The following is a 14,300-nucleotide window of genomic DNA, read 5'->3' on the forward strand; positions in this document are numbered from 1 at the left end:
TGGAAATGCAAACACTTTAACCACACTTTCGCACTTTAAGCTAGGCTAACCTTTTACACGTTTCACGACATTATTTCAACAAGCTCGTTCCATGAAGGTGGTGGATTTCCAGTTTGTTAAGCACCTACTTAATGTGAAGTACAAAGAAGTGGGCTAAATAAATAAATGCAGCTAAAATAAAGTAAAAAGTACTCGAAGGTGCCCGACAGACAGACGTAGACAACGAACAGGGGGGTGTTTGCAGAGCCATACTGTCACCGTAAGAGTATGAGGTGGGCGAAAGTCAGTGTAAATCTCAAGTCTTTAATCCCAAGTCGCAAGTAATAAAAATGTGCAAACCCAAGCCAAGTTTCAAGTCAAAGCAAGACAAGTTGAGTCAATTCCCAGGCTTTACAGTACAAGTCAAAACAACTGTTTAGTGTCTACCAAATAAAATGCCATCTTAACAATGTAACATCTGTCAAACTTGACAAATACAATGAATGCATTTGGAATTGTTTTATTTTTTTTTTAATAAAATAAGACCAGTGTGACAAGACTTATAGTCACAGAAAAAGAGTGCTGACAAAGCATTCAGGATTTAGTCAGTGAAAACCTAATTACCTCATTAACTTTGTGTGTGTGTGTGTGTGTGTGTGTGTGTGTGTGTGTGTGTGTGTGTGTGTGTGTGTGTGTGTGTGTGTGTGTGTGTGTGTGTGTGTGTGTGAATGACTTGCTACCACTCTCCAGCAGAAATGAAAGCCACGCCCTCGTTTGTTCTTAAACCTGATTGGACATTAAAAGATGCATCAATGTGGCAGATTCTGTGGGAAAATGTGTTGTGTTGCTGGAAATGATATAACAATGGTCACATCAGTCGAATACTTTGAATGGGGACACACCTCAACACACTCACTGAAAATCTCAAGTATTTTCAAGTCAGCAGACTAAAGTCCAAGTCAAGTCCCAAGCCACTGGTGTCAAAGTCCAAGTCAAGCTGCAAGTCTGTTATCTTATCAAGGGACGATATCAAAGAAATGAAACGTAGCTATATTTTTAGTAGTCTGCAATTAGCTGGCGACCAGTCCAGGGTCTACCCCGCCTCTCGCCCAAAATCAGCTGGGATAGGCTCCAGCATACCCCCGCCACCCTAGTGAGGACAAGTGGCATAGAAAATGGATGGATGGATTTTTAGTAGTCAGTGTACAATTTATAGCGCAAAATAGATTTACTGTCCACTGGTGGTGCCACAAGATCTCGTGTCACGAGATCTCGCAAGATTAAAACGTGACGAGAGTTCCCGTTCAGAAAAAAAAAATACGTTTTTCACCCTCAATATATTGCCATGTGCATGTGTAACCCGCCCTGTTTCGCACCGCCCGCACCGGGGCTCAAACACAGGACCTTCGTAATGGGAGGCGAGAGCGCTGACCACACGGCCAAAAGCCCGGACTGTCGACTGCGTGTTCAGTGCAGCTCTTAAGGCAGAGGGAGTGAGGTTTACCAACGTACACTTGCACAGCCTCACAGGCTGGCGTCCGTTACACATGCGTGTGTGGTTTCCTCTTCTCTCGCCTCCAAACAGGGAGGAAGAGGGTTCACTGTGCTTGTTTTCAGCCCCGGGGTATGTTTGCTCAATGAAACAAATGCTTCAACAAAGTGAGCCTTCGTGTCAGTCATCCAGTGTTTTTGTCTCTGCGAGGGGAGGCGGGTCCGCTAGCATATACACAGCAGGAGAGTGTCGTCTTGTGGGGAACAATGCAAGGTAACATAGAGGTGAGCCCATCAACACGGACAAGCCAAATGGCGAATTTGTCCCAAAGTGGTGGCAACAAAAAGGCAACACAACGAACGTCCCCGACCAAAAACGTAACCAACCCATTTTTCGCATGGGGTGGGAAGAAAAAAACGACAAATGTAGACGCAGAGCCTTCGTCCCGACAGTCAACACTCACTGAGATGATTGGTCGACAAAGTAAATTCAATCGAAACAGAACAAAATAGTGCGTGCTCACATAAAGTGAACTTTGCTACATCACAAAAGAAATGCTGCTTTTTACTATTTGAAAAGCCAGCATTTCACTTGACAGACAGAACCAATCGCCTGTGAGAAAATACAGTAAATCTCACAAACACCAACTCCGCAACTTTACAACAGAGAAAGTTGACATACATGTGATGGTCTGGGGCTGTTTTGCTGCTTCAAGACCTGGAAGACTTGCTGTGATAAATGGAAGCATGAACTCTGCTGTCTACCAAAACATCCTGAAGGAGAATGTCCAGTCATCTGTTTGTGGCCTCAAGCTGAAACCAACTTGGGTTCTGCAGCAGAACAATGATCCAAAACACACCAGCAAGTCCACCTTTGAATGACTGAAGAAACAGAAAATGAAGACTTTGGAGTGGCCTAGTCAAAGTCCTGACCTGAATCCTATTGAGATGCTGTGGCATGACCTTAAAAAGACGCTTCATGCTGGAAAACCCTCCAATGTGGCTGAATTACAACAATTCTGCAAAGATGAGTGGGCCAGGATTCCTCCACAGCGCTGTAAGAGACTCATTGCAGGGTGATAATGTGAGCTGAAACATTGTTCATAACTCACGCTTCCTTTGGCCAAGGATGAACCGCTGCTCATATTTCCCTTTCCCCTCGATGCATATTTTGTCAGTGTTTGTTTTGGGTTTTTGGGGACCCCAAGAAGGGGGGAATATATTGTAGAATCAATCTTTCTGTGAACTCCAATTGCACTAAAGAAGATGTCAATTTGACCTAAGGGTTGTATAATAGTCACAAACATGTTTCACAAATTCCTCTTGTGTGAAGTGTGTCCCTTACTCTTGCTAAGAAGCTCCGCTTCCAGTAAAGCAAGGATGTCCATATAAGGAGAAAGTTCTGGTAATCTACATCAGTGTTATCGTTTAATACCCTATTTAAAGTAAAACTGCACTTTTTTTGGAATTTTACCCATCATCCACAATCCTTATGTGAGACATGAACACATATGTCTCTCTCTTGTCTGTGGGTTCTATAGATATAGAATCAGATAAAAAGAGACAGCTCATTACTGCACGTAATGGGACACACCCATGCCGCCTACAAAGGCCGCTATTAAAACACCTCCAAAAACCATTTATGGGTTTCTATAAATGTTGTAACCATACAGTAACAGGTACATTCATGATAACATGTAATACTTACAGTATTTTGGTCCTTTTAAGCATTACCGGTACTTCATTTCTGGGTGCATTGATTTCACATTGCAACGCCTAGCATTAACATCTCCAAACTCAAAAATAAAAACACAGCAGCAGCAGCTCCAATATGTAGCCTTACCTTTTTGGTAGTGGTCTGAGGCTTTGAGCGCGGCACTGACGCACTGTGGCCAAGTGTGTGGTGAAGCTAGTCGCTAGCTGGCTAGTCGCTAGCTGGTGTGGTGTGGCAAAGTATCAATACGCCAGTAAAATAGTTCAATGGGCATAACAAGGTTAGGTAACACTTTACACAAAAATACAGTAGTTACCAAGGAATTAATGACTAAGGCACATCAATTTAGACTAGTTACTGACAAAATAATGAAGAACTAATGAGGAACTAAGGCACATACATTTAGAGTAGTTAGTGAGGAACTAACGAAGAGCTAATAACTAATGAGTAGTGGTTCGGGTTAGAGTTCGGTAGGTTCGTTCCTCATTAACTACGGTAATTTTGTGTACCTTATTGTAAAGTGTTACCCAATGTTAATAATAATAATAATGTCGCTATAGCTGAGTTAATATGCAAGTCTCATTATATGTAAATGGTGCGTTGCTGGTGCTTTTGGGATTTTTTTTTTCTTTATAGGCAGAATAAGAATGAATCCCAATTCTACCACTGAGCCCTTCCCCTACCCCTTAAACGTCATCAACAAATGTATCAACCTTATCTCCCCCAAACGGCAGCCTTCTGTCTTGTCTTGTTTCTCAGTATTCCATGGCACCAGTCGTATATTTTGTCACTGTACTTTTCTTAAAAATAATGTTCAAATCTGATATCGTCTCGTCTCGTGAGCTGGGTGTCCCATGACACTCGCCATTATGCATGGCGGTTTCAGCGTCACAGTCTGGGGCTGCATGAGTGCTGCCGACACTGGGGAGCTGCGGTTGATTCTGCAGCAGAGCCTGAACCCCTCCTTTGGGCCACATGGCAGTTTTCTGACATGCTAACAAACACTCCTCCAAGATGTCAAGTGCCTCAGGGGCATTCCACTTCATTTTTTGTATCTTACACTGACGTTATGTTATGTTATGTTATGTTTTATGTTATGTTATGTTATGTTTACACAATAAAAATGATTCATAGTTTCATCTTCTGCTAAGACTGTCTCTAAGATGTCTGGATGTGTCTATGAGATGTATGTCTATTCATCCATCCATTTTCTATACCATTTGTGCCCACTAGGGTCGCGGGTATGCTGGAGCATATCCCAGAGGACTTGGGACCAGAGGCGGGGTACACCCCAGTCATCCAGAAGAAGATCTGTCATGTCAGAGGTGATGGATGTTAAGCTCCGGTCACACCGCCCGAACTTTGCTGTAGCGTTCCTGGAGCGGTGCAAAAAAATTCATCACCGCTCGTAACCGTTCACCACCATTTAACAGAAGTTGGCCTGTCATGTTTCTGTGTTGCCGCTTATCTATTTTACCTTGCAGTACACGCGGCAGCACTGATGAGCTGATGAGGGACACCTGTGGCCACTTACCTGACCCCTTATATGCTGCCGCCAGACTACCTTGCTTTGCCAGTTATTCCCTTGCCAACCCTGCTTCCTGGTCCTCCTTACCTTGGCTCCCAACTGGTCCACCTTTTCCCATGTTTGCTTTTTGCCTTTTGTGCTTTTGCTACTTACCTGTTCTGCAACCTTTTTCCTGCAGCTCTTTTCGTTACCGTAAGTCCTTTTTCCTGCGTAGCAGTGATTTTCTTTTTGTGTGTTTTTTGGCGACTGCCCTGAGTTCCTTAGGTTATCCTTTTGTATATTTTAGTGTTGTATTTTTCTTGTATTTTATTACCTTTGGTAATAAATTGTATTTTTTACATCGCCGTGTCTAGTCTGCATTTCGGGTTCCAACAATTGGCAGAAGCCACCTTGTGACATGGCCCCCGTTAAGGCAACGCCGTATACGCTCGGTCACCGCTGATGGTCCCTCCTACTGCTCCGAAAGTTTTGAGCTGCACAAAATATTGCGAGCGGTGAGGAGCGGCCAATTTTCCGCCACGGCAAAGTTCATCACCGCTCCAACGACGCCCAGTCAAAGTTTGGCGCCGCTTGACGCAAGTTCGAGGACGCTCGGGTCCGCTGGGCAGAATTTGGCTATAAATACGGGGAGAAATGCCCATTTCTCCCCGTAGACCATTTGGAATAGCCGTTGAGTGCAGACCTCAGTTATATCGAATTTGCTCAAAGTTACAGTAAAAGTGTGCTACCATGGATGCTGAGAGACTTGCTCCGATTGGTGCACTCGTCCAGCAGCAGAATCAGAACCTCCTCAGATTGCAACAAGCTGTTGACAGAAGGAGAAGAGAGAGAAGAAGGAGAGACAGAGTTGTGTGGGTCAGACAGTGGATACTGAGAAGGCCTGAACATGGACTGTATGACAAGCTGATGGTGGAGCTGAGGAATGAGGATCCACGAGCCTTCCAGCGCTTCATGAGGATGCCACCAGCCCGCATGCGCAGAACGCTGCTCTATCAACGCTCGCGTCACCGCTAAACCAACGTTCGCTACCGTTAAACCAACGCTAAAGCAACGCCGGCTTCAGCGGTGCACCGCTAGGACAACGCCCGTGTTTTTGTTTTTTTCCCATTTTGTGCGCGGTTACGAGCGGTGATGAATTTTTTTCACCGCTCCAGGAACGCTACAGCAAAGTTCGGGCGGTGTGACCGGGCCTTTACACCTAAAAGATGGTCTGCTAGCTCACCAGCCCTTTTCTGGTTAATCCTTAAGGTGACACACTGAACCCACCCAGTGCTTTCGTGCACAGTCATGCTAGAACAGCTCGCTGATTACTAGTTAATAGTAATTAGCCTCAAACTATATAATGAGTACACAAACTACCAAGCATATTCACCATATTTTGTATATGTATATTAACTTAGCATTAATTATGTACTGACTTCAGTTGGTTTCCCCACCTTTAGAAACTGGTTATGTAAGTTACTTGACTGACTGCAAAACTTCTGATATGTTAAGCTTTAATCTTTCCCTAACAAAAACATAAGCCTTGAAAACTTGGAAACGCTAGTTTGGCATGACTGATAATCCAGAAGGTGTGACCACAGATGGAGTCACAGGCTAAATTCCTAGTTGGTCCACAACAGTATTATGATCGTTATTACTGGGACTTTTATTACACCAGTCAGCGTTTACTTCCTGGATACGCCTGTTTAAAATCCGCTGGAGGACATCCAAACCAGTTTGCTAACTTTATCCCTCCAGCTAGTGGTGGTAGTGCACCATCTAGTGGTCAACTGAAAATGGTGTTTGGCAATTTAATGCGTTTTGGAAAGTGATTCATTTGGAACCAAATAAGATACAGAGTGTATGTTGGGCAAAGCAATTACAACATGTTTTCTGTTTCTATATTAGCATTTTATTATAATCACTGTACAAAATAATCAAATCAATATGAGCCAGATTAAGAAATACTACAAGCTTTTGGTGTTAAAGTATATACTGTAGAGTGCTGAGAACCACCCGCGACCCTAATGAGGATAAACGGCATAGAAAATGGATGGATGGATGAACAAATTATTGCTTAGTCTATATCATGCATTATGTGATGTTTTTAGTCTGTATTTATTTATTTTTAATCTCTCTATTGATTTAACTTATTTTTATTTTCAATGTATTTATTATTTGATTTTGTACATTCATATTTATATCATACTGTTTATGCACTTCTGGTTAAATGTCATCTGCATTTTTTATACGCAAAAATATTAAAGTGCCCGTTTAATTTTTCAGTGATAGTGGCCCTCGGTGGAAAATGTTTGGACAACCCTGCTGAGCTGTGCTATTACTTGGTTACTTAGCCCCGATGTTATAAAGCAGTGATTCTCAACTGGAGAAAAAAAAATTGTAATGACCCGATGTCCGTGAACACACCTTGCGTCTGTGCTATTCACTTGCGACAGCACCACGTGGTGCGTGCCATGGTTATGGGCGACTCGGTCAAGCTTGAGTGGGTGGGGAAGGACATAGATTGTCAAGTGTCCGTCCGACACAGCTAGATGGCGGCTAGACATCTGCGGGAGAAGAGCGCAGCATAAAGCCAAAGCTCACAGGGACCACCCACGATGAAGACGACCAATGTTTGATCCATTGACCCGTGCAGAGGGGTGATCTACAGAAGATATGCTCCTGCTGAGGCCTACTGAGAGTTGAATCAGAGCAACTGGACTCGCTTGATGTTTAACTGCTTGTTTCACTTCTCATCCAGGTCAGCGTGTAAATGCTCTGATTCAACTCCCCAGATATAACATGTACAGAAATCCTTTACACACACACGCTTTTTTTCAAATCATTTTTGAATCTATGGATAAAAATTCATAAATTCAACGGCACAATTTTTTTGACGCACAATTAACGTGCGCACGTCCTGCTTGACCCTCGGCCTACGCCGTAGTTTGAGGAAACGCAGCAGTGCGGCAGGTGATGTGGAGCCACAAGCGGCAACAAATATATAAGTTTAGCTTCACAGCTTTGTATCTACTGTCGCTGTGAGTTGAATTGTCACGTCGTCTCTAATGCCAGAGAGAGGAGAGAATGCACTGGAGCGCTGCACAGATTTTTTATTGCCATATATACAGTGGTACCTTGGCATACAAGTTGAATTTGAATGAATCAGCTGAATTTTTGCTTTGAACTGTCAGCTAAAATTTGGGTTACGAGCTGCTAGTTACCGGCAGGCATAGCTGAGGACAGCTATGGGAGCTTGTGTCAATGTGACGGGTGATGGTGGCTCCACATCTCTTACTTCAAAAGTAAAGCTTTGAAGTATCATTGGTAAGCGGCTGACAAACAATGGGCTTAGCAGCTAATTGCCAAAAACGTATTGAGCATTCATCTATTATTAATAGGAGTGCCACGAGACACCCACAGGACGAGATGACACACAAGATTGGGTCTACAGGAAAGTGAGACAGGACTTTAACATTACTTTTAAGTACACTGAATGTAGGACAATATATTATAATTTACTCATTTCATTTCTACATTACCTTGCATTGCTCCTCATGAGGCTACACTCTTCCGCACCCTGTGCATGCTACCAGCCCCGCCTCCACCCACCGAGACAAAGAGACTGTATGACGGGCAAAAGGGCTCACTCATGTTGTTCTGTGGAACAAACGCAGCAAGGTGCTGAAACCAACGCAGAGTGAACTTGTCCTGCCTGTTTGGAGGCGGGAGATGAGGGAAACAGACACCCATGCACATGGCAATGTATCAAGTTCATTTTCATTTATTGTGGGATTCATTTATTTATTATCGACCCAGGCCTCATTTCATTTTTTTCTCTGAAGGAGAAATCTTGTCATGTTTTATTCTCGCGAGATTTTGTGACACCGCAAATTCTAAAAGTTTGAGCATACCTGTCGAATCCGCGGTGCTGTAAAAACGTCCTCGGGAACACTCACATCTGCGCAATGTTCTCGACAAAATAGTCTTCCTGATTTCAGTCCGCATGAGAAGTCGACATTAAGAAAACAACGGAGGCCTAGTTCTTCTTTGTTTGCACATCTGAGAAAATGAAGCATATACAGTATTTAACGGGTTAAATGAACACAATGTGGGAGGTTTTGAGAAAATGCTCTGCTTTCCACCTGCCATCAGCTGGAATCACATGAACACTACGAATACCGCTGTGCTTTAAAACGTCACTTCATATGTGTCAAAGTATTTTTATCACTTTCAACACTCCATTGTGACAATACAAAATATGATATAATAATCAATAGATGCTATCTCATTACAATAATTAGAATAACTCACACTGGTCAATCATTTTGTGGTATTGACATAAAAAGAACAGTACAGAACAGCACTGAGGGAAAAAAAAAAAAAAAAAAAAAAAAAAAGAATTCTAAGATTTTCAAGTAGATCCGTCACATCCAGATAAATACATACGTAGATTTCTGCTGAAACAATACTTAAAAAAAAAATAATCAATGCATTTTAGATAAATAACGGTGACTATACACAGAGTGTGAATATAGTGTGGCTGTACTGCATCTCATTTGTTCAGTAAACCTTAAGACAACCTGCAGCTAAATAAAAAGATGGCTGTTAATGTTGCATTTCTGGAGACCACTGCAGACTAAACATACCTTCAGAAGTGTGAAGGGCTACACAAATCATAGGATTAGTCTCTGAAGAACGAATCATACAAATACAATTGCTTGTGTGACAAAAGAGGGGCTTCTGCATTGAAATGAATGGGATGGTTTATGTTGTGGGTGAATACAAATAAAGAATGAAAAAAAAAAACTACCAAAATCTACCATTTCCTAAAAGTAGAGTTGGCTACTTGGACTTTTGTATTATCAAATTCATCCAAATGTGATCAGTCAGTGCCAAAAAATATATATATATCTAAAAAAAATACAATTCTCCACCTGACCTAAAGGCACTGAGTCGTAATCTTCCTTCACTAATTAATAAAGAGACTTGGTTTGGGGGGGTATTGACAAATACGGAAAACTATCATTAGATTTTCAGTGATTTACATAAACATTCAGAATTTTATGCCCGTAATGCATGCAACTATCAAGCCGCACATTTCTAGTCATGGCGCTCTGCTTAGAGTGAGGGGTAACTACATTTTTCACATTTTAGTGTCCCCTACTTATTCAGCAAACCTAAAAAGAGCTGATGTGGTTTGGTACTGAGAACTGTTCCCAATATTTTGGCCATGAAGTAGAGTTCAGGATGTAATATTTGTAAAGTAACAGTACGGTTCATGCCGTCTGAGATTAAATGACTCTCTTCGTGTTTATTCTACGGTTTTGTAAGTGTGCTCGATCCTCCAATGTTAACAGTACGCCGTGCATCAGTTGCACAGAAGCCTCAAAATTGACATTTTCTTAGACAACACGATTAGGAACACTTAAACCACAGCATCCTAAATGTTATGACTGAAAACAGCCACGAAGAAGCAGAGTATATTATAGTATATCATAACGCTCGTTTTGCAGGTTGTGCTAATATCTTACATGTGTCCAGTAGGCAAAGGGTGTATACTATTTTAGCACACTTATATTCCAAGTCATATAAACGTTTACGGCACGTTACTGCCTCTCTAACAGCACCTTAATAAAGAGCAATGTGGGGAAGACTGTCCAGAATCCAGCAAGTTGTAAGGCATCTCTGATTGTTGGTTTATCTCCTGCCCAGCATTCTATTACACCTTACCATGTTGCTGGCTTCATCATATCACCATTCGAATTCATGTAGCTTTATTTCTTCCATCATTCTGAAAAACAGAATGGCAGTGTGATAAATTGGAACTTACCAAGAAGTGGAAACAAGCTCGTGGAGCATATGAAGAGTCAGCAAACTGGTGGCTTCAGAAGAAAACTCAAATAAGTGAGGAGAGACAAAACATATTTTGTATTGTCTGTGGATTAAAAAAATAGTTTTTAAAACATTTCCAGAGTGTTCATAAACCACGTTCTCCAAACCATAATAGAACTTCTCCAAAATTCAAAAAGGATTCACACACGTTCTGTTCTGGCTCCAATGTTTTAGAGTTTAGTCAGTTTCACGCCTCAAACACTAGAGGGCGGTGGCGCCATCTCACAGTTAAAAGCAACCCAACAACGGAGAAGTCCAGCACCCTCGAAGGCCACTCCCATTTGGATGAGTGCAAAACGAAGAGACAATCAACACAGTCTTCTCAGAGAACATGGCGAGAGAAGTTCCAATGTTCTTAGCGAGCAGAGTGGTCCACACCAGAGACTTCATTGTCTTGTTGATTGAGATTAAAAACCTTGGAGGGTCACCGGGTCCGAGGTTAACGACGACGAGCTTTAGCAAAAGCATCGACACAAATGGCAGTGTTCATTTCCATCCTCTCTCTTGACCAGGTTGTGCATTTGACTTCACAACATCCAATGCACACAGAATCCATGACATCAGCAGTATCTGGCGGACTCATGACAAAACAACAGCAATAAAACATCAGTCAATTCACCAGCTTCTTATAAAGAATCAACCAATATAAACATTCGTTCAGTTTTGGGTGCATTGTCAGGTCAAGTGAGGAGGGAACATTGGGGGTAGGGGGTCATGGGGTCAGATCATCCGACGGCGTCATAAGGCCACAATGGTGCACGGGTGTTTGAGTTTACAAGGCAGAACTCCTCTGTTAAGCTGATAGAACTCCACCAACTGGATCAGGTCGGTGAATTTGGTGGCACCGTCATCAAGGCTGAAGAAGACTTGGCCGTCCTCCTCACACTGATAGCATGAAGGTGCCCAACAGGAGCAGGAGTGACATCACATGGCAGGACAGAGGGAGGAAAACAAAACAATGTCAGTCTGAATAAACCAAGATAGCAGAACGAGTATTTTCATCTCGGCTTCTCAAGCTTTCCGTACTGCTGTTATTGATCCACTGTGAAAAGCAATTGTGGTGCACATGCAGTAAGTGACAGTGACAGAAGTAGAGTTGCAAGTGGGATGACTATGCTCAGTATATTCTGAAAACTCCTATATGAGGAATTTTGGAAAATAATAATATTAGATTTGGATTTTTTTTTTGCATTTTTCAAGGCGCACAAAGTGCTTCACAATGAAGTGAACCCATTATTCATTTACTCATCAGTCACACGCCGGTGTTGGTAAACTACATCTGTAGTCACAGCTGCCCTGGGGAAGTCTGATGGAAAGGTGGCTACCAATTCGTGCCAACGGCCTCTCCGGCCACCACCAAACATTCATTCACATTCATACACCAGTGTGGGCAGCACTGGAGGCAAGGTGGGTGAAGTGACAACAGTGACTAGGTGGAGAGAGCGAGGATCGAACCGCCAACCTTCCGGTTTCTGGACCACCTGCTCTACAAAATGTATATGTGTCCTGTGATTGAACAGGCTTTTATTGCACGTTTGAATTATCTCACAACAGGCACAATAATAATAGGGTAATAATAATAATAATAACATAATAATGTCATAATAATGACACAGGCTACTGTTGTGGCCATAATCCAACTAAAACTCAACTTCGAACCCCCAACGTCACTTCCACATGTTTAGAACACACTTTTTGCAAGTTTTATTTATGTCTTAAATGCCTGTATGGCTGTTAGTTCATGTCTAGCGGGCTCTAATAATGTTAAAATCTGTATTTAGAAGGTCGGAAACAGGTTTTCTAAGCACCAAATATTCCATTTATAAAGAAGGAATCCTACTCCCTACTTACCCGCATAAACGAGGGATTCTTGCAAATGATCTGTGCCAAGCAGAACAATATAAAGCCCCGTTTCCACCAAGCATTACGGTTTGACTCAGTTTAGTTCTTCATTTCTATAGACATCCATAGACATAGCTGACCTGTAGCGCTACACTTTTCAGCACGCTTCTGTTGGGTTACACTTAGGGATGCTCTGATCGATCGGCCACCGATCAATATGGGCTGATTTCCGTCAAAAAGAACTTGATCGGCATATGCCGATTAATGTCTTTCAACGCCGATCACAAAAGCCGATCACCTGTGGCTAGTACTATTGCATCCGCAGCCGGTAGCGATCCCTGCGTGCAGTGTGTAGTATCTTGCCCTAACTGTCACGGGCAGCGTCCTGCTCCCACTTTCCTTCACACTGCGCAGGCGTGTCTGCCATCACATGCCATGAAAAACATCTATTTATCATGACAATTGAAGAACAAACACTTGACTGAGTATGGTGAGTTTTCGAGGCTCATGGTGTGGTCATCAGTCAAACGGCAGCTAATGCAGCCACAATGCTGGACAACATTTGCGCGTGACAGTCAGAATGCTAAGCAAATAAACGGAAAAAGAACTGAATTCATCGGACGAGATGACCAGCCTTTGTGAGCTGTGGAAGACCCTGCGTTCATAGACTGCTCTCTCACTTAAAGCCCACCTACCTCCACCTGGAAGTCCTGCTAGGTGGAGCACAGCAATGTACTCTCACATCATAAATGATATATCTTATCTTCAAATATTAAGTCAAATATGTTTTGCCTAAATTATGGTCATTTCATGGTTCCATTTTTATATCATATAGCCTATAGCAGGGCTGCAGCCTGCAATTCTGGGCTACATGGAAAAAAAAATAAGCCTCGGGATTGTCCTGAATTTCCTTGCTTATACGGCACCGCTGGCCAATAACACTCATCATAAATAAATTGAAAAATGTATAATTACTCCATGTGACCTTTATCGGCCAATTTCACTTATGCATGATGGGTGTCTGAATTGGCAGCATAAAACCCTGCTCGGAGCATCCCTAGTTACCGTAGTGCAATATGGTTGTTTGGTCAACAGAGAACTGTCACATCCTGTTACAATGGACTGCAAGAAGGGAAAAATGAGGCTATGATGTCACGCCGACACATCCCGCTGTGGAAACATAAGACTGCTCAGAAATGAGCAAACTTGACTGAATCGACAGGTGGAAAGCATTGCTTAAGATGCATGACAATTTTACAGAAGCTGACGCATTCCTGTGTGTTCAACTACTTGGCAGTTGATATAAGAAGTTTATAAATCTACCCCTGAGCACCACTTGAGGAACAAAAATATCTAATTTCAACATCTGTTACAAAAACGTGAGAATGCCTACCGGTAGAATCTGGAAATGTTTAATTTTCTGGTGATGGCACAATGTAAGCACAAAAGCCTTGGGGTTACTCTGGCTGACTCGTAGTAGAAACAGACTGTTGAAACATAAAAAGGTCAAAAGTACACTTTGTAGCTCACGGTTTAGTTGTGTAAAATCATTCAGTTGTATTTGTGGTAAATTACCCGTCTACTTGACCCTGTTGGTGGATGATGCGATGGGATTCTTCTCTGGTTATTCTGCCATGGAACCACAGCTGGGCTATGTGGATGACTGAAGACAATATTTGGGGGGAAAAAAATGCAATTATTTAGAAGATGAACGCAAAGAAAAATGTTGTACTGTATATGTGCTGTTTTGTTAATCCTTATATTTACCTGAGTTGAGTGAGGAGTGATGCAGCGGACTGTGGGAGCCTAAAATGTTCATTCGATGATTCCTCTTCTGAAAAATGTCACACAAACCAACAATTTTATTAG

At 42.4% G+C, this 14,300-nt stretch overlaps 1 protein-coding gene across 5 annotated transcripts in view; it reads right to left on the reverse strand.

The window, feature by feature from the left end:
• Positions 1 to 9,067: 9,067 nt before the first annotated feature.
• The window catches only part of grb10b (growth factor receptor-bound protein 10b), a 97,098-nt gene continuing 91,865 nt past the window's right edge, over positions 9,068 to 14,300 (reverse strand). For all 5 annotated transcript variants that reach the window (XM_054780783.1, XM_054780784.1, XM_054780785.1 and 2 more), the window contains 4 exons: positions 14,199 to 14,265; positions 14,007 to 14,094; positions 13,825 to 13,918; positions 9,068 to 11,474 (listed from right to left, as the gene is read on the reverse strand). In XM_054780783.1, coding sequence (XP_054636758.1) covers positions 11,328 to 11,474; positions 13,825 to 13,918; positions 14,007 to 14,094; positions 14,199 to 14,265 — 396 coding nt within the window. In that variant the 3' untranslated portion in view covers positions 9,068 to 11,327. The remainder of the gene's footprint in view (positions 11,475 to 13,824; positions 13,919 to 14,006; positions 14,095 to 14,198; positions 14,266 to 14,300) is intronic.

The sequence above is a fragment of the Dunckerocampus dactyliophorus genome, chromosome 7 (genome assembly GCF_027744805.1).
Source record: "Dunckerocampus dactyliophorus isolate RoL2022-P2 chromosome 7, RoL_Ddac_1.1, whole genome shotgun sequence".
NCBI classification, from domain to species: domain Eukaryota; kingdom Metazoa; phylum Chordata; class Actinopteri; order Syngnathiformes; family Syngnathidae; genus Dunckerocampus; species Dunckerocampus dactyliophorus.